Genomic DNA, 18,601 nt, shown 5'->3' on the forward strand with positions numbered 1-18,601 from the left:
ACACACACTGGCTGAAGCCACTTGTGTCAAGAGGGGTCGTGGTGAGCCAGAGCCTAACCCGGCAACACAGGGCGTAAGGCTAGAGGAGGAGGGGACACACCCCGGATGGGACGCCAGTCCATCGCAAGACACCCCAAGCAGGACTCGAACCCCAGACCTACCACGCCACTGCGTCCCCCAGGCCTTTGGAGAAAAGCATCTGCTAAATACACACACACACACACACACACACACACACACACACACACACACACACACACACACACACACACACACACACACACACATATATTTTCAGAACCGCTTGTCCCTTACAGGGTCACGGGGAACCGGAGCCTACCCAGCAACACAGGGCGTAAGGCCGGAGGGGGAGGGGACACACCCAGGACGGGACGCCAGTCCGTCACAAGGCACCCCAAGCGGGACTCGAACCCCAGACCCACCGGAGAGTAGGACTGCGGTCCAACCCACTGCGCCACCGCACCCCTCATCTGCTAAATAAATAAATGTAAATGTAATATCATAGTTACACATATGGGGTACTGTGTAAAACTGTTCCCCCCCCTATTCAAGTAGCTCATTGCAAAGCCCATCTGCCCACATAATGTGGTGTGTGTGTGTGTGTGTGTGTGTGGGGGGGGGTCAGTGCTGCTCGGTGACGGACTGGGAGTCGGCCATCGTGTGCTATGCCAGCAGACATCACCATGGTGAGTGCCTAGTTGGGGCTCGGCAGCCTTGGCCTGCGCGAATCGGGAGCGAGCCCCCAGGAGAGAGACAAAAGCACAGCTTTGGCAGAGAGCGTGACCTGGCAACTCTTGATGGCCTCATTTTACAGCTGCTCCAGGCCAGTTTGATGCCCTGGTGGTAGAGGCCCACTGGGAAGGCTTTGGGCTGCACTGCTCATGTGGATGAGGGCTTGATAAACAGAGCTTTCCGAAGTACTGGCATGTAACCTCAAGTGTGCTCCGATGTACTTTCCCATGAACAATTTGCAAAATAGTAATACAAAATATGTTTGCACAGACATCTCACCTTTGGATGCTTTAAATCAGCAAGGACCTTGTAGCTCGTTTATAGAACCTGTTATTGCGTCATATCATGCTGTATAAAGATACTCTTTGCCTCCTAATTTCCACCGTGGAATGTTCCTGATAGAGAAGTGAAAAACTTAATTTAAATGAAACAGGAGGGCATCAAGTGAAAACTAGTAGCAACTGCTAAAGTCAGCCGGGAACTGAGGAACATCATCCTGAGCGTGGAGAAATGAAAAATGCAGCCCTACGCAGCGATAAACTCATTCAGATTTAAAACAGCTGGAATTCTTTGAAGTTCCTTTTTCTATTACACTCACTATTATAAAAAAAATAATACCGATCTTTTTACACGCCGTAATGAAGCGGTTTTGTTTGGCATAAGCAGTATAATATAGCCTAGATCCTGGACTAATAATGGAACAGTACATAAGAGTACCATTAATAAGGTTAAGAATGAATGAAGAAATTTTGGGGTTTGAGTCCATAAAAATGTTAAAAAGTTGTCCATCAGTACTTTTGTGCTGCTTTCCAAATTAACTCCGAAGTCCATGGTTCATTATTTCTAGGAAAGTGTTTTAAGTGCTCCGTGAAAGATCAGTGACAATAGCTGGAAAACCTTTTTTTTTTTTTTTTTTTTGAAAAAGCTGTAAAGTGCTGTCTTACATTGGCTGAGCTAAAATACCCCATCCCTTAAAAAAAAAAAAGACATAAAAATATACATATTTACAGTTTTCTGTGCTTGTAAACTTGTGAACAAACTGCAAGATGTTTAATGTGTGTGGGAAAGCACTCCTACCACTTTTTAAGAAAGCTAACAACAACAGAACAGAAATAATGTCGCGTGGGTGTGTCTGTTGCATAATCCATTTCTATGTTTAAATGCAGGTAAAATCGGTGTAGGTTGACTGGAGAGGTAAAGGAGACAGACAGACAGCTGTGCTCCAATGTCTCCTTTTGCTCTGGGCTCATCGTTAGGTGATGAAGGAGACGAAAGGCCCGGTAGTTTCCTGCACAAAAGAGGTCACATCAGCACCAGAAGTGCAGGTCTGAGCTCAACCTTTCACTTCTGGCAACGTGTACCAGCGAGCCGCGGGCTGCTGTCCTCAGCCGTCCCTTGACAAGTGCTGGCCGGGCGGCCCGAAATGCGTGCTGATCCATAACGGAACACGCCATTCGAGTGACGGCATTTGCACAAGCTATCCGGTTATATAGCAGCACCTCCAGGGAATGCGTCCACAACCTACCCGGCAACTCTTCTTGGCACCCTTAACCATGCTGATAGGCCCCACGGTCATGAGGAGCCAAGGGTGGGAGGTCTGCGGACCAGCTCCATGGAACCAAATCATCAGCAGGGAGTCTAGGAGTCATAAAGTCCCATATTTATATTGGGGCGCAAGCCACACGCAAGGAACTGAGCTTGATCTGGACTGGGATAGATGAGGAAGCAGGATGGGTGCTGCTAATTTATTATTCTAGACAACTCCAGTGTAACCTTTCAAGAGCTTCTGGTTCTTATTTATAGATGAAGCATGTTCTTCTCCAGGAACAGTACAATCTAAACAGACAGGGAACAGCGATAAATGCAGAACATGTCATAAAAAGGCAGTGGGGGTCCGATGCAATGAGAGCGGGAGGGGATCCCACTCCTCTAGTCTGAGGCCTCTAAAGCAGGGGTGGGGCTGAATGCCTACACACAACCCCTGCATTTCTGAGCTGCCGATGTATAAACAGCCCAGTGTATAACCATATCCGCAAGTGTCACTTCCACAGTCGTGGAATATATATTGGATCCTTCCAGCGTTGGAGTTCTTACCTATTAATTAGCCTCTTGAGCAAAGGGTGTGTAAGGGACACGCTGGACGAGGGCTAAGGTCATGCAGTTTATGAAAGTCTACAAGCATAGAGGACAGCGTGAGTTCTGGATCGTGATCAAAGCTGTTTTCAGGCGCAGGGGCCACAGCTCCCGTTGGGGAAACTTCATGGGGAGCTGGAGTGCGTCAGAGAGCAGCTCATCTATCTGCGGTATTCCTACCCACTTTACTCTTGCAGTCGTCGTCTTTGTGTTCTCGTAGATCAAAGCCATCGCTTCCAGTAGGGGCCGTGTTTCTGTAACGGCTCCCCCTCGATGTTAAGGAGATCCTCTCAATATTTTCTCCCTGATATTTCTCACCCCATGCTGGAAAGCGCACACGTGTGCAGCGATGTGTCAGTTGCGAAGAGCTGAACTCCAGTCTCAGAGCTGTTGCCAGTGCCGATGAGCGTTCGGTGGCCTTCCACCATCCCCGTGCTACGTGCTGAGAAGCCACACGCTTCTTCCTTGCACACAGAGGTCACACAGCCTTGTGCAGAGAAGTGGGTTCCAGCTGGACCCCCAGGCACCTGGCGGCCTACAAACCGCCTGACCGTGCCTAATTTTAGGCTTTCTGAAACATTACCAGGCAGTGAATGTTCTAAAGATACCTGGGCTGGCAGCTTAGCAGAGGCTGTATCGGTGACGGGTGCAGAGGTGTCCTGTAACTGTGTCCTAGCCACGGGGGCAGGTCCGGGCTCTTCACGGTAAGCTGCTTTGCAGGGCAGCACCGCAGGCCGGTGCGGGAACCCTAGCAGCTGATGTTCGGTTTCTCTGCTGCCCCGTAAAATGCAGAATACATCAGAATACGGCCTCCTGCTGTTACACAGTGAACTACACATCACACGCAAGGAGACAAGTGCTGCCGAAGGGACCTCCAAGTTATAAACGGATGCTGCATACACTGTGCACTGAAGAATGCCACCATGCACAGAGTAAGAATGACAATGCCTAAGATGGCCTTCATTCACAGTGGGTATGCAGGCATTTGGGCTGAGAGAGAGAGAGAATGGCTGCGATGGTTCTGCAGGTACAAGCCGAGTGCCCAGCCTGGGACGGCACAGCATGGGGGAGGGGGACGGAGCTCAACTGCAGCACCCCCCCTCCATGTCCCTAAACCCCCCGTGACATCATTGCGTAACTGTGCCGCATCGTCTGCTCCCGCCGTCTGAGAGCCTGGCGCACCCTGCCTCTGCCTCCTCCTCCTCCTCCTCCTCGCGCGCCACCTTATGGCTGTTCCCAACGGCTTCCCTCATCAGAATAAATCAGCAGCCGTATCGCAGAACATCATGTTCGAAGACTTCAAGCCAGGCTCTATTTTTAGGAGATTGTGCGATAACCTAAAAGGGCCATATTGCTTAAAGCACTCAAGGACACCCTTTAATTTTACTTAAAATGCCTCATCTGCGTAAGATGAGCAGAGAAACAGCTTTAGAGGTGACTCACTAAATGGTGGATGGGAGCTCACAGTTGATATGCAGATGAATTATGTCTTTAATCTTTGCCTGCTTAGTGCAAATGTATTCATGAAAAAGTGGGTGTCAGTAAAATTAGCCGCTGCTTCGCTAGCAGTTTCTCAGCTTGCATAACACACCGTGCTCAGCTGCAAATTAAGAACTGCTATGATCAATAGCTCTGAAAAGAACCTTTTACTTTCTTCGCCAGAGCTCAGCTTAAAGCAGCTTGAGTGTTGAGTCTTGAGTACAGGCTCACAGCGAGTAGGAACAGAACAACCGTTGTCCAGTAAGAGCTGAGCCATTTTATGTAACTTTTAATTACTTGGTTACCTTTCTTCTTTTGAAACTCAGCTTATGTGCAAGATTGAAGCCAATTCTGCCTGGTTCTGTGGGCAACTCACAGTCGATGTGACCGTCAAGACGTTCTCTTGGTGACAAGCTTGACAATAAACTGAGAGCCAGAAGCATGCATTAGCCCCTGCACGTCACTCTGGCCCCGCAGAGCAGTGGCTGTAACCAGGGCTCCTGTAATCCTGTCCAAGGGGGAGTACCAGCAGGGACTCCTTGCATCTCCTCACACCTCCTCCAAGCTCCAATGTCAGCCTGCCAGCAAAGCGCTGGAATGAAGCACCTAAACACCAAACACCTGAACACTCACAAAGCCACAGCAGCACAGGAAAGATCAGCCAATTCCAGCCACACTTGCTCCTTGTACCTGTTCTTAATGGGTGGGAGAAACCTTGCAAACACTGGCCAGTTTTGATAGATTTCAGTCTAGCACAAGCACTTTTTCTGAATTTATCCTGATCCAGATTTCAAAGACAGGAAATTCCAAAACAAGGATCAGACATAAGCAAAGGCTTTGTTTATTGTTTACCTGAACTGTACAGAGAAATATTCAATTAAAAAAATAACTGCTGACAAAAATAAAGCAACACCTTGACAAAGGACTATAACAAAAAATTACTCGTCCTCATCTTCCTCTTCATCGCTGATCACATATTTCTTAGCCTTTTTTGTAGATGTTTCCTCATCATCCTCGGCCTTCCTCTTTCCCGAGCTCTCCCCTTCCTGCAAGGTTTAATGGGACTGTAAACATGCCAGCTTTCCCACGTTCAGCCTTCTTTACAAACGGCAGCACAGCAAGGGGAAATCATTGAGGCACTGAAAAAAACACATTCCTGCCCCTGAGCTGCGTTTGTGTTGCGTTTCCGCCACAAACTGGGCAACAGTGCCTCCTATTGCTGGAGAATGGTACTACATCTCATCGTTTACATGCTATCCCATTTGCAAAGCCAAGACTGCTGCCAGCAGTTTCTGTATAGCAATGAGTTGCAGTCATAAACAAATACCGTCATGAGCTCCAGTCGCACAACTGGTATGATATGCTGCACCCCTGATCTGGGTAAAGAAGCGATTATTAGAATACTTACCTCATCGCTGTCCAGTTTCTTGGCCTTCATCAGCCTCTGTGCCTTGTCATCATCTGAGCCCTCATCACTGTCTGAGGAATAGATTCTGGCTCGCTCTTCTATAGAAGTAGATTGAAGAATGTGAGGAAGGGGTGATTGGTACTGGTGAACACAAGATGTTATTTTCCCCAAAGGGACTCAGATAGATGTTCTCTGTGCTAACACCCACTGTGCTCTTGTTTCACCCAACCCTGCTTACCTGATTAGCCCTGATCCATGCTCCTTGATTCCCTACACTAACACTGCCCCGCATCTTTTTTATCAGACTGGACCCTAGAGCAGAAGAGCCAAAGGCCCATACCTCGCAGTCCTCCACCACCCTTGTACTTGCTCTTGATGGCTGCCAGGCTGATGGACTCCTCGCCCTCTTCATCCTCCTCATATCGGTCCGGCTCTAGGTAGCCAGCACTCAGGCCCCGCTGATGCTGTCTCTCCCGCATACGACGTTGCTGGGACTCTCGGCGGATGGAGGCACGTAGACGTTCCTCCTCTTTCTGAATAAGATGAGCACATGAGGGGTTAAAGGTCATAGTGTCAGGTGGCTTCAGATGCAGGGCACCTTTGTTTCACCATCGCAGTGTACAGCAGTTAAACCCCATAATGGTGCTCTTTACAAACAGACTATATTTACATCTAACGAGGATGGGTGAAGTTCCCAGCTGCAGACTCAGTTACAGTAATGCAGGCTTACATAACAGTCAGCGAGACACCAGTGTTTGCACACAAGGCTCATGAAAATAAAGCTGCTAATTTCCACTGAAAACAAACATGACAGTACTTCACAGCAGACTCACCAGTAGCTGCTCAGCCAATGTCAAACTCTACAGTTTATGCAGCCATTGTAAGGCATTGATTTCCCTACCTACAATGATCAATTCCAGTGATAAATCCTGCTTGTACTGAATTTAACCAGTAAGTGACATTTGTTTGTTCACAATGGTAGGCACCAAAACAGAAATTTTTGGACATTATTACTAACTTGTCTTAATGAAACTTGGCTTTGGAAGAAACTAAGCAAATGTTTAAGTCCTGGGGTCCCCAACTGCAGGTGGCCAACACTAACCTTAATCATCTCATTGCGCTGAGACTCGGGGTCGCGGCCTGCCATTGGAAGGATGCGGATCTTCTGTGTTTTGGAACAGCGATCCGCCAGAGAGAGTGTCATTTTCCTATGGGTGGCACTGTCCGTGGAGTGTGGCCTGAGGTGGGGAAAGGGAGCGGTGTAGTGAGGTCACACTGAGATCAACTGTGTGGAAGACAGGGGCAGTCTGAACCAGGTGGGATGGGATTTTGCTGTGACACCAGGCCAGCTTGTTTTCATGCTTGCTCATCTTCAAGCACATAAAAGTGAAATGTAACAGCAAACTCTTCACAGTCCAGTGTGATCATTCTGCTCTCCTTGATAAAGCACGGCTACAGCTGGGACATATCTCCAATTACTCATAAGCTTGCAACCAAGATTTAAAAAAATTAAATCTGTTGTTCTGGCAACTTTTGCTTTAAGCAGATAAGTTGCTGCCCCATAACAACTAAGCCTTCCAAAAGAGGCAACGTTCAGGACAGATTAGGGGAAAAAAATACAACAGGATTAATCTGTTTTTTAGCTGCGAAAACAGACTCATTGCTGAAAATATCAGCATTGCATATTGTCGTAAACTGGAAGTTGAGAAGGAAAACGTATAAATTTGAATCTGGTGAACAATAATGATTAGAAAGACAACCGTTTATAAATCAGGCTATGATTTTTAAATATCACAAAAAAGATATTACATTTGGCCCTCAACTTATGACCAAAATTGGGACCTACACCTAACTAATTGTTCATAACTCCAAAAGCAGTTAAAGCTAAATGGTAAATACAGCTGTCTATTTTTAACACGTTAGGGTCTATAGAAACAGAATGTGAGACAGGGTACACCCATTGTATTATTAATCTCAGAACTATGTTAAAGGTACACATAAACAGCATCACATAAACATGCACAATGGTGTTCAGTTATAGGCTACCTTATCTTCACAATCAATAAATGCAGAAAATACCCAGGTAAATATTTTGTTTGAAACTGTAGAAAATAAGTACCCCATAACAGCTATTTTAACTTTTTTCTAATTTCTAATTTCAAGTGACATTAAACCTAATTTAAAAATGACAACACAACTACATTCACTCCATGAATCGAAAGTTTCTGAAGATTTCTAACTGATTCTTCCCATAAAGAGGCACAACATTCCTCATCTCGTTACTGCTCAAAGAACACTACACTGGAGCTGTAAGCATTGTAAATGCTGTTAGAAGCCTGTGGAATGAAGTCAGTCCTGCATTCCAACTGCCTTCTGTGCATCTATGGACATGTAACAACCTAACAGTCACACAGAGAACCACAGGTCATTTTTACTCCGCAACAAATTTTAGAAGATGACATATTGAAGAAAATGGAATTTAAATTAAAAAAAAATAAATAAATAAAAAAAAAGGAAATTGTTTAACCTTTAAATGCTTTTTAGCAAATCATAACCTGAATGTCCTCAACATGAGGTACTGGTGTACTGTGAAGAAAGCGTGGTGGGATGAGTCCTGGACATACCTGAATGTGAGTTTGGTCTTGAACACAGCTTGTCCCTGCAGACCAGTTCCCTGGCGGATGAACAGGTGGTTGTGGTCTCCCTGCAGAGGAGCCTTGTACACATCAAACACCTCGTTTCCCAGGTGCAGAGACATGCTGCAGAGGGGAGGGACATTGATTCAAGATCATTGCCTCATCCCAGCAAACACTGAGCTCTTCTGCCTCTGGCTGCTTGATGGTCCCACTTACAAGGGGTCCAAAATCTAAAGTCCACAGGTTCTTGGTCTTGGTTTCTTTTGTGATGGAATGACCCCCCTTTTTTCCTCAGGACTGCTGAATCACTTCCAGCATTCAAGAAGTGTTTTTAAAAAATCTCTTTGGAATCCACTTCTATTCTGGTCCTCTAACTGGTCCATAAAGTTGGATCACACCATCTGTAATGATCACCTCTATGTTTGAGAGTCACTTCTACAGAAAGCTACTCATGTAACGTGTCCCAGTGGTATCAAACGGCTCTGCTCTACTCTGAAACATCTGCATTACTATCTTTTTCTATTGTGGACTGCAGTTTTATTAACCCTGAATTAAATGTCGCTTTAAAGAAAAGCTAAATAAATCAATATGCATGTAACTATAAATAATTCCCAGAACTGACCTGCCATCAGACCACTTGACAATGCGTGCGTTGCTCTCGCGGATCTCGCTGCCTTCCTCATCCCTACGGCTCCTCCATCGGATTGTGTTTTCAACCTGCGTGGCACACAAAAGTGTTGCTAGCAAATTTTCCTACCGAAAAGAATCCAGGAGCGTAGGACTTTCTGCCCTGATAATTCTGTACTTGCGTGCCTTGAGTTTCAGTCTTGTCCTACCCTCTTCATCCAACATCTCTTCATCTTCAAATTCATCCTCGTAGTACTGCGGATCAAATGGCCTGAACAGCCAAGGAGAAATGCCAACACTGGGTCATGCTGCCAACAGCCAAATCTGTAAGATTCTGACAAGCATGAGAAGCTGAGGAAAGCCACCTACCTGGGCTCCACACTGAGGAAGTTAGGCAACTTGACAAAGTAAAGGTCACTGCCCAGATCTGTGCTGACCTTGGGAATCTCTACCTCTATCCTGGTTTCAGGAACTGGCTCCTCCTCCTGCTGTTCCGTCTCCATGCCATCTTCATTGTCCTGCAGTACCAGAAAACAGCCATACATAAGTGGACTTAAGAGCATGAATGAATGAATGCTGTATTAATCCTAGATTAAAACCACATGTGGCTAAAGCAGCATAGAACATACAACATGAGCCATATGTACTGTCAATTTCTAAGACAAGAACTGGTGACCACTGGAAAACAAGACATTTTCTTACTACTGTTCTTACTTTTATTCATTTAGCTGATTCTTTTCTCCAAAGCGACTTACAACTTTCAGCTACTTACAATTATTTACCCATTCAAACAGCTCGACAATTTTACTCGTGCAATTCAGGGAAATTACGTTGGTCAAGGTTACTACAGCTCAAGGTAAAATCTTAACCAGCACCTTTCAAATTAAAAATTACACTATGAGATGCCCGCACCACTGTTGTACTTCAAACTGTATAAGTTTATTATATTTACTATTTTCCGCCGCTTATTTGTTAAGGCAGCTGGTAACATAGTGGTTAGAGCTGTTGTCTTTGGATCAAAGGTCGCAGGTTCCATCCCCACTTCCGACTGCAATAGCCTTGAGCAAGGTACTTACCCTAAATTGCTCCAGTAAAATTACCCAGCTGTTTAAATGGGTAAATAATTGTAAGTATTTAAATAAGTAAACATTGTAAGTTGCTTTGGAGAAAAGAGTCAGCTAAATGAATAAATGTAACTTTAATGTGACACATGCTTAGTATACTTTAACCATACCTGGCTGGACAAATGCATCTGCACAAGAAAAACAAATGTAGAGACTATGTCACATGTTGACGTACCAGAGGTTGCCCCGGAGTAGGGGGCTTCTCAGCATCGCTGTCTGACGAAATGTCATCAGCCTCCCCAAAGAGGTCATCTGCAGCAGGTTTCTTTTCTAGAGACAGTGTGACAAGGAGCTTTAGACTCATCTCTGCTGGCTATTTACAGAGCTGCACACACCAAACGTGTACAGTTATACACATGTGATCATGTAGCGCTGCTACGACTGCTTTACCTTTCCTTGGCCCTGCATCACTGTCTGAGTCAGAATCTGAAGCCACTGTCTTTTTGTGCTTCTGTCGAATAAAGTCCTCCTCACTGTCACTCCCTTTAGCAGATTCTGCAGTACAAGGTCAGAACAGGTCAGAAAGTCACCTTGCGTTAAATGAAACCAAGTGTATTGTGAGGTGAACCGTAACTGTCTTTTCAGTTAAATATAATAAAAAATGCTTATTTGAGATAAATGCTGTTTTCACCATTTCACCAGCTTTTCCTCAGTGCAAAGTGACACAAAGCTACACTGTTTGCATGCTGCATGTGAATGAAAGCTACAAATGCTGCTGCACAACATACTGACAGTGAGCTCTGAGGACAGGAATGAACAGAGCTGCACCTGATTTGTGTCTCCTCCCCTCCCCTTCATCGTCAGATTGCTCGTTCTCCTCGCCCGAGTGCTGGGGTTTGTCCTCGTCGTCATCAGATTGATCGCTTTTAGCGCCGTCGCCCCACTTCTCGTCTTCAGAGTGACCATCCCTCCCCGAGCCTTCACCGTCCGTGTGTGGGGTCCCCGGACCAGACCGCGGTGTCCCAGGGTCTGAGCGGATACTTCCGACTTCTGAGCGGGCGCTGCCTGCTTCTGAGCGGGGGCTGCCGCCCTCTGACCTCAGACTGCCCATGTCGGATCTGTGCCCACCCTCACCGTCGTCCTCCTCCTGCCCCTCGGAGCCACTGTGCTGCTCCATGTCTGAGTGTTCGTTGTCCTGCTCCGAGTGCATGCTGGCCTCAGACTGGTTGTCCGAGTGCTCCGAGCGGTTGTCGCTGCCGCTGTGTGGGCTCCCATGCTCGTCCTCACTGTCGTCCCCAAACAGCTCCTTGTTGCTGGGCTTCCCGCTAACCTGCCCCTCCTCCTCCTCTTCATCATCGTCGTCATCGTGGTCCCGCTCGCTCTCACTGCCCGAGACGCCACTGGCCGACTGTGGCCTCTCCTGCTCCGAGTCGGATCCAGACCCAGAGCCGGACTCTAAGTTGCGGAAAGTAACAAACTAGGTTTACTTAAGAATCACACGTCTGCAGCTATGCAATGTCTCTTTCTCTTATAATGCACAATTTGTATTTTTGCTGAAATGTACGTCACTTTAGAAAAAAGCTAAATGAATAAATGCAAGTTAACAGAAGCACACGTCACATTACTGCACAGATGCTAAACACGGTGAAAACACCCCACCCACTCAGCCACTGTTAACCACCTCTCTCATCCCATATGCCATGATGATGTGCAACAAAAACACACCATCATGTCCCATTACGACGTTATCAGTTAGAACATGTACATGTACTTTTTCAGCAGCAACACGAAGAGGAATAATAATTAATATATTCCGTACGTAGCGTAGGTAAGCGGTAACTCACTGCAGACTCAGTCACTGGCACTGCGCGGTGCTCTGCGTTGGTTTGTGCTCATAACTGAGGAATTTTTTACCGTTAAATACACGAATCATGCGCAGCAATAGATGTTCGGTAAATTCCGATATGACCTCAATCATCAAACGAAAGCAAGATAGGTCAGTTTTTAGCACGAACGCCGCAGCTGCCAGTAGCACGGCCTAGGGCCCTAGGAGGCACAGCGGCTCTCAGCACCTTCTCAACAGCTACCGGGTAACACAAGCTTTGAAAGCTCTGTGCCGTGCTACGAGCTAAAGCGCATAGAGATGGAGACTACAAAAGCGAAGCACAGGGCTTTACCTTGCTGTTCGTTGTCACTGTCTCCATCGCTGCCGAACAGCTCGTCCATGTCCGCCATCTTCTCGGCACCCTAAGCAGTCGCAAGAAAACCGGAAATGAATCCCGCACGCACTTTTGTTTCCGGTGTCATTCAAAGTTAGCATGCAATTAAAAGGTTAACCCACAGGGCGGCGACAAATCCTTCTAGAGACTGGAGGTGACCGGAAGAGTTAATGGCCTAAAGTCCCCTGGTGAAAATAGCCGTGTTGGTGATGAATGTGCTGCATTCTAAATTTCACGTTTTACCTGAGAGGTTAAAGATGTTATTCCCAAATATAATGCGACTTGTTACTAGGACCAAAGAACTGTGAACATAACGTGGCACAATTGTGGAATAAATCCCGTGAAGCTGATAATTCAAAAAGAATATGTAAAAATGTCCAGCTTCTTCCACACACATCAGCACATAATCCTCTCTAGGCTGATCTGTCTGAATCAAGTGGTGGATTATGCAAGCTGTCCGTGCATTTTTTCATAATTTGTCTCCGCCTCTGTCAGTTGACCCTTGTAGATGTTTCGGTTGATCGGTTGGAAAAAAGCGGTAAATACAGATAGGCCATGTTTTAACCAAGTAAAATGTTAGCCATTTATGTAGGAAACATTCAGTGTCTACTCGTAAATTTCGTTGTTCTGCTATTTGTTTAGCGGATGTCTCTGTGCAATGCGACTTACAGGGTAGTTTATACAAACACACAATTTTCTGAAACCGCTTGTCCCAAGTGGGGCCACAGTGAGCCGGACCGTAACCCAGTAACAGAGTGTAAGGCTGGAGGGGGAGGGGACACACCCAGGAGGGGACCCCAGTCTGTCACAAGGCACCCCAAGCAGGACTCGAACACCAGACCCACCGGAGAGCAGACCCTGGCCAAACCCACTGTGCCACCGCATCCCCATAGTTTATACAACACAAGACAAAAAAAATGACTATAAGCTGATGAAACTCTAAGATGAGATATTGTTGCTCCTAACACAAAATCAGCCTAAAAATGAACCAGAAAGAAATAATCATTTCACAATTCCACACATTCTTCCTGTAGTCCTCTTTTCAACAGCGACACAACGCACAGAGTGAGCACAAGGTGATAAAAAGTGAACAAAACTGTAGTGGGAGGTTCTTCTTTCATATTGCCTCGTTCTGGTATAATAAAAAACCAACATGGCGGCACCCGCATAATAAAGCAGTATTAAAGAAATGTCTGTGTCGGAGCTTAAATGTGAAGCGTCTTATAACCCCAAGAACACTACATGGTGGCAGCGGTGGGATGCTGCTGATCTCGCGGAAGCGTTTAAGCTGTTCAAGCAGAAGATGCTGCTGGTGTGCGAGGATAATGGCGTCGCGGACGGTCCCGATGTTGCGAGGAAGATTTTAGAACAGGGGTCGGCGATGAAGGACTACGGAGACTGAATGCGTCCGGCTTGACTGACGACGAGCAGAAACGTCCCGAAGAATCATGGGAGTTATTTGAAAAGCAATTAAAGGTTGCTGTGAACTTCAGGATTCACAGATTAAGCTTAATGCAGTATCGACAGCGGGAAAATGAAACCCTTGATGAGTTCGTCACTAGAGCCCGAGCACAAGCACAGTTATGTGAACTCTCCGAGGACGAAATGCAGGAGAGAATCGTGGAGCTTGTCATAATGAGCATGCCCATGGAAAACTTCCACAGAGAGCTGTTGGGAAAAGAAAAAGGCTCCACGCTTCAGGACATGCTCATGGAAGGCAGAAAACATGAAGCTGCGCTCATCGGCACCCGCCAGTTACAGACTCTACAGGATAAGAAAATCGATCACATCGGGATGAAAAAGCCATGTGGCCGTTGTGGGCTACACCACAAACCCCGCGCATGCCCGGCGTATAAGGATGTGTGCAAGGGCTGTGGGAAGAAGGGGCATTGGAAGAAGATGTGTCGATCTGAAAAAGGTAGAGAATGTAATGAGAGACGAAACAGGCCTGAGAAGAGAGATGGCAGGAGGAAAAAGGGTGCAAAGAAGGTTGATGCTGTGAGGGCAAGCAATGATTGCTCCAAGGCAACCGATGACAGCTCCGAAAGCTCCGAAGATGAATTTGCTGAAAAGTTTCATAGCATAGACATACACAGCACAGAGGTTCACACCCGAGATGAAGCCTATACAACAATTAAAATCAAATATCCTGGCTGCAACAAGTCAAAATTCATGAAAATAAAAATAGATCCGGGTGCACAAGGGAATGTACTCCCACTCCGTACCTTCCGACAGATGTATGGCAATATTGACCCAACAGAGGTCCTGAAACCGATGGGTATGACGAAGCTGACATCTTACAGTGGTCACTCCATACCATGTTTCGGGAAGCTCCCCATGCAATGCAAATATGACACGTCCGGGTGGGTGAGTACAGAATTCCATGTCGTAGATGCTAATGGCCCGGTGTTACTTGGGTTACCAATGTGCACTGCCCTGAATTTGCTCCCTTTCAATTGCCGTCTCGAATCCTTAGAAAAGCCTCCAATCAAAGTGAGCGCTACAGAGGATCTAGTAAAATTATACCCAACGCAGTTTGACACGATTGGTAAATTAGAAGGCCCGGCACGAATCATTTTGAAGGAAGATGCAGAGCCACATGTTGATCGCCCAAGAAAATTTAACATCAACCTTAAACCGAAAATTAAGGATGAGCTCTGTCGTATGGAGAAACTAGGGGTCATCAAGAAAGTGAGAGAACACACAGACTGGTGTTCCAGTATGGTATGCAGCCTCAAGAAAGACGGGTCACTCCGTTTGTGCCTGGACCCTAAGTGGCTTAATGAAGCGATCAAGAGATGTTCCCACAAAATACATTGGAAGAGGTAAATCCTGAATTCCATGGAACAAAGTGATTCAGCAAGCTTGATGCTAAAGCTGGGTACTGGAGTGTACAACTCGATGAACAATCACAGGCGCTTACTACATTCCGCACACCCCTAGGGCGTTATTGCTTCACACGCCTACATTTTGGCCTCAACATAAGCTAAGACATATTCCAGCAGTGCATGGACGAAATCTTGGAAGGCCTGGAAGGGTGTGTTGGAATTGCAGACAACATTTGTGTATTTGGCAAGACAGAAGAAGAGCATGACAAACGCCTATTGTCACTCCTTGAAAGGGTGAAGGAGACAGGGCTGGTGTTCAATTCGGACAAGTGCTTCATAAAGCAGAGACGAATTGCATTCTTCGGGAATGTTTACAGCGAAGATGGAATCTCACCAGACCCAGATAAGGTAAAAGATATAAAAAACATGCCTAGCCCACAGGACAAGGAAGATCTCCAACGCTTTCTAGGACTACTGACATACATGGGTTCCTTCATACCAAACTTGAGCCAGAAATCTGCAAGCCTGCGTGAGTTACTGAAAAAGGAAATACCATACGACTGGTCGGAAGACCACCAACAAGCCTACGATATGCTCAAAGATGCAATATCAGAGCATTCCAGTATGGCATACTTTGACACCACGACTTCAGTAACACTTGAAGTTGACACCTCGCTGAAAGGACTGGGCGCGGCACTCCTACAAAACGGGCGCCCAGTGGCATTCGCATCAAAGACCCTAACTCCTACTCAAGCTAATTATAGCAACATCGAATGGGAAATGCTTGCACTTGTGCATGGAATAGAGAGGTTCCATACTTACCTATATGGCCGGCATTTCTACATCAACACAGATCATAAGCCCTTGGAGATGATCTGCAAGAAACCAATAATAACAGCCCCACCAAGACTGCAGCGCATGCTCCTCCGAATCCAAGGATATGACTTCACTGTCACATATAAGCCAGGGCATCTAATGGTTCTGACCGACACGCTATCACGACTGCCAAACCCAGAGGACAACACCGCTGTGGAGGTGGAACCAACTGTCCACGCAATCACCTTTGACCTCATAAACTTCAGCCTCGTGAAACAAAACGAGTTGAAGGTCGAGACTCGACAGTGCCCCGTCTTCAATGCACTTGCTGAGGTGGTGTACCAGGGATGGCCTGAGAAACTCACAGAGCTATCCAGTGATCTGCGAATATTCTGGCCATATCGAGACACAATCGGCATCGATAATGGCATTCTCTTTAAAGGAAAGCAAGTCATCATTCCAGACAGAATGAGGCATGACATCCTTACACAGCTTCACAGGAGCCATCTTGGTATCGAGAAAACAAGACTGCTTGCGAGGGATTCTGTCTACTGGCCGAACATGAACAAGAATATAGAGAGGACTGTAAAGGCATGTCGATTCTGTCAAGAGGATCAAGACCAAAACAGAAAAGAGCCAATGATCGAGAACGAGGTGCCACTGAAGACATGGCAGACTATTGAGACGGACCTTTTTGAGATTAAAGGAAGGCAGTTCATCATCATCGCGGATTATTACTCAAAGTATCCATTCGTAAAGGAACTACAAAGTCCAGTGACATCCAAGTCTGTCACAAACATTTTCAAAGAGTTATGTGGCATGCTTAGAAGGCCTGACCAAATAAGATCTGACAACGGCCCACAATACTCAGCAACAGAATTCACTAACTTCTGCAAAGAATGGGGTATAACACACACAACATCGTCGCCCCACTATCCCCAATCCAACGGTTTTATTGAGCGCCAAGTCCGAACCGTGAAATCATGCATTAAAAAGTGCATGAAAGCCAGAGAAAGCATATCACAAACTCTTCTCAACATTCGCGCCACTCCAGTTGACAAAAAACTCCCGTCCCCTGCAGAAATGCTGTTTGGCAGAACTATTGCCACCCTTCTGCCATCACGAAAAGGAGACGCGGATGACAATGTCAAACACAGGCTCATGCAGAGAAATGAGACGATGAAGCACCAGTATGATGCCCATGCCAGGAAAGATCCACTTCCACCACTGTACCAAGGCCAAGAAGTGAGGGTCCTGGGCGATTCTACGAAAACCTGGACTCCAGGGAAAGTCATAACTCAATGCCCAGAACCAAGGTCATATGTTGTTGAGACTTCCAGCGGTGCGTCCCTAAGGAGAAACAGGAGACACTTGAGAGAAGCGCGCCCACCACCAAGTTCAACCACATCGCAAAGTGACACACCCCAGTTCACTGACGATACCACGCAAGAGTGCCCGGTTACCAAAACCGAGGTGGGAAATCACCCTGATGTGATCCGTACACGATCTGGCCGTACCGTTAAGAAACCAGACAGATTTCAATAAAGGAAAAGAACACAACACGATGAAGAGAACATCTCAATACGAGTAAGACGGTCTGCCCCTAGGTAACTTTACTGATGACTTCTTAGAATATTTCTGTTCCATTGTGAAGACGTAAAAGGGCACAAACTCTTGCTGTCTTACGTTATGTATATTAGTTCTGTTCACACTTTTCATTTAGCAGTGTAACTTGGGGGGGAGAGTAAGCTTGTATATTCTTTTTGTGAAAGCATCGTTATGTTGAGGGATATTATCGATGGGTCTTGCAGTTGTATATTCCAATTGAAAGATCTTTTCAAAGTTTGTAAGTAACTTTGTCTAATGTGATATTTGTTTTCGTTGTATAATGAGGGGGATGTAGTGGGAGGTTCTTCTTTCATATTGTCTCTTTCTGGTATAATAAAAAACCAACATGGCGGCACCCGCATAATAAAGCAGTATTAAAGAAATGTCTGTGTTGGTGCGGTGGCGCAGTGGGTTGGACTGCAGTCCTGCTCTCCGGTGGGTCTGGGGTTCAAGTCCCGCTTGGGGTGCCTTGCGGCGGACTGGCGTCCCATCCTGGGTGTGTCCCCTTCCCCCTCTGGCCTTATGCCCTGTGTTGCTGGGTAGGCTCCGGTTCCCCGTGACCCTGTAAGGGACAAGCGGTTCTGAAAATGTGTGTGTGTGTGTGTGTGTGTGTGTGTGTGTCGGAGCTTAAATGTGAAGCGTCTTATAACCCCAAGAACACTACAAAAACAATGAAGGCAGTTGCTAATGAATGACACTCAGATAATTAAAGCATTAATTTAATATAGTATAAATATAAGCATTTTACTGAACCAAGCCTTTGAAATAAGTTCACACCACTTGTAGAAATGAGAGAGTATGAAAGAGGACAACAAAAACTTTATGGAGTCATAAAACTTGTCTTTATTACATGCCTTTGTTCCTTCTGAAAGAATACCATTTTCCAAAACTTTTATAGATGTAATTATTTTAATGAGGCATTTGCTTCAACAGATTTTTTTTCCACTCACAGAAGGTGACTGTAATGCATTGGAATTGTACTGTGTTAGTAATGTGTCTATCAAGTAAATTGGGGAAAAAAACCACAGCA

The 18,601-nt window shown here is 46.1% G+C and overlaps 1 protein-coding gene across 1 annotated transcript; it reads right to left on the bottom strand.

Moving 5' to 3' along the window:
* Positions 1-5,196: 5,196 nt before the first annotated feature.
* Positions 5,197-12,356, bottom strand: leo1 (LEO1 homolog, Paf1/RNA polymerase II complex component). Its single transcript, XM_018763363.1, has 12 exons — positions 12,278-12,356; positions 10,929-11,555; positions 10,551-10,655; positions 10,336-10,430; positions 9,406-9,554; positions 9,223-9,307; positions 9,032-9,126; positions 8,398-8,532; positions 6,876-7,011; positions 6,114-6,306; positions 5,774-5,871; positions 5,197-5,411 (listed from the first exon to the last, which is right to left on the bottom strand). Exons 1-12 carry the CDS (start codon positions 12,333-12,335, stop codon positions 5,304-5,306), a joined length of 1,884 nt encoding a protein of 627 aa, XP_018618879.1. The 5' UTR covers positions 12,336-12,356; the 3' UTR covers positions 5,197-5,303.
* Positions 12,357-18,601: the final 6,245 nt, after the last annotated feature.

Source organism: Scleropages formosus, chromosome 11 (assembly GCF_900964775.1).
Source record: "Scleropages formosus chromosome 11, fSclFor1.1, whole genome shotgun sequence".
NCBI classification, from domain to species: Eukaryota; Metazoa; Chordata; class Actinopteri; order Osteoglossiformes; family Osteoglossidae; genus Scleropages; species Scleropages formosus.

What these genes read in the sequence shown, in the direction of transcription:
- leo1 (XM_018763363.1), bottom strand. Translation starts at nt 12,335, where the DNA reads ATGGCGGACATGGACGAGCTGTTCGGCAGCGATGGAGACAGTGACAAC. An exon ending in GGGGAGGAGACACAAATCAG is followed by an intron (nt 10,656 to 10,928) that starts GTGCAGCTCTGT and finishes CTTGTACTGCAG; the next exon opens with AATCTGCTAAAGGGAGTGAC. An exon ending in GTCAAGTGGTCTGATGGCAG is followed by an intron (nt 8,533 to 9,031) that starts GTCAGTTCTGGG and finishes TCCCCTCTGCAG; the next exon opens with CATGTCTCTGCACCTGGGAA.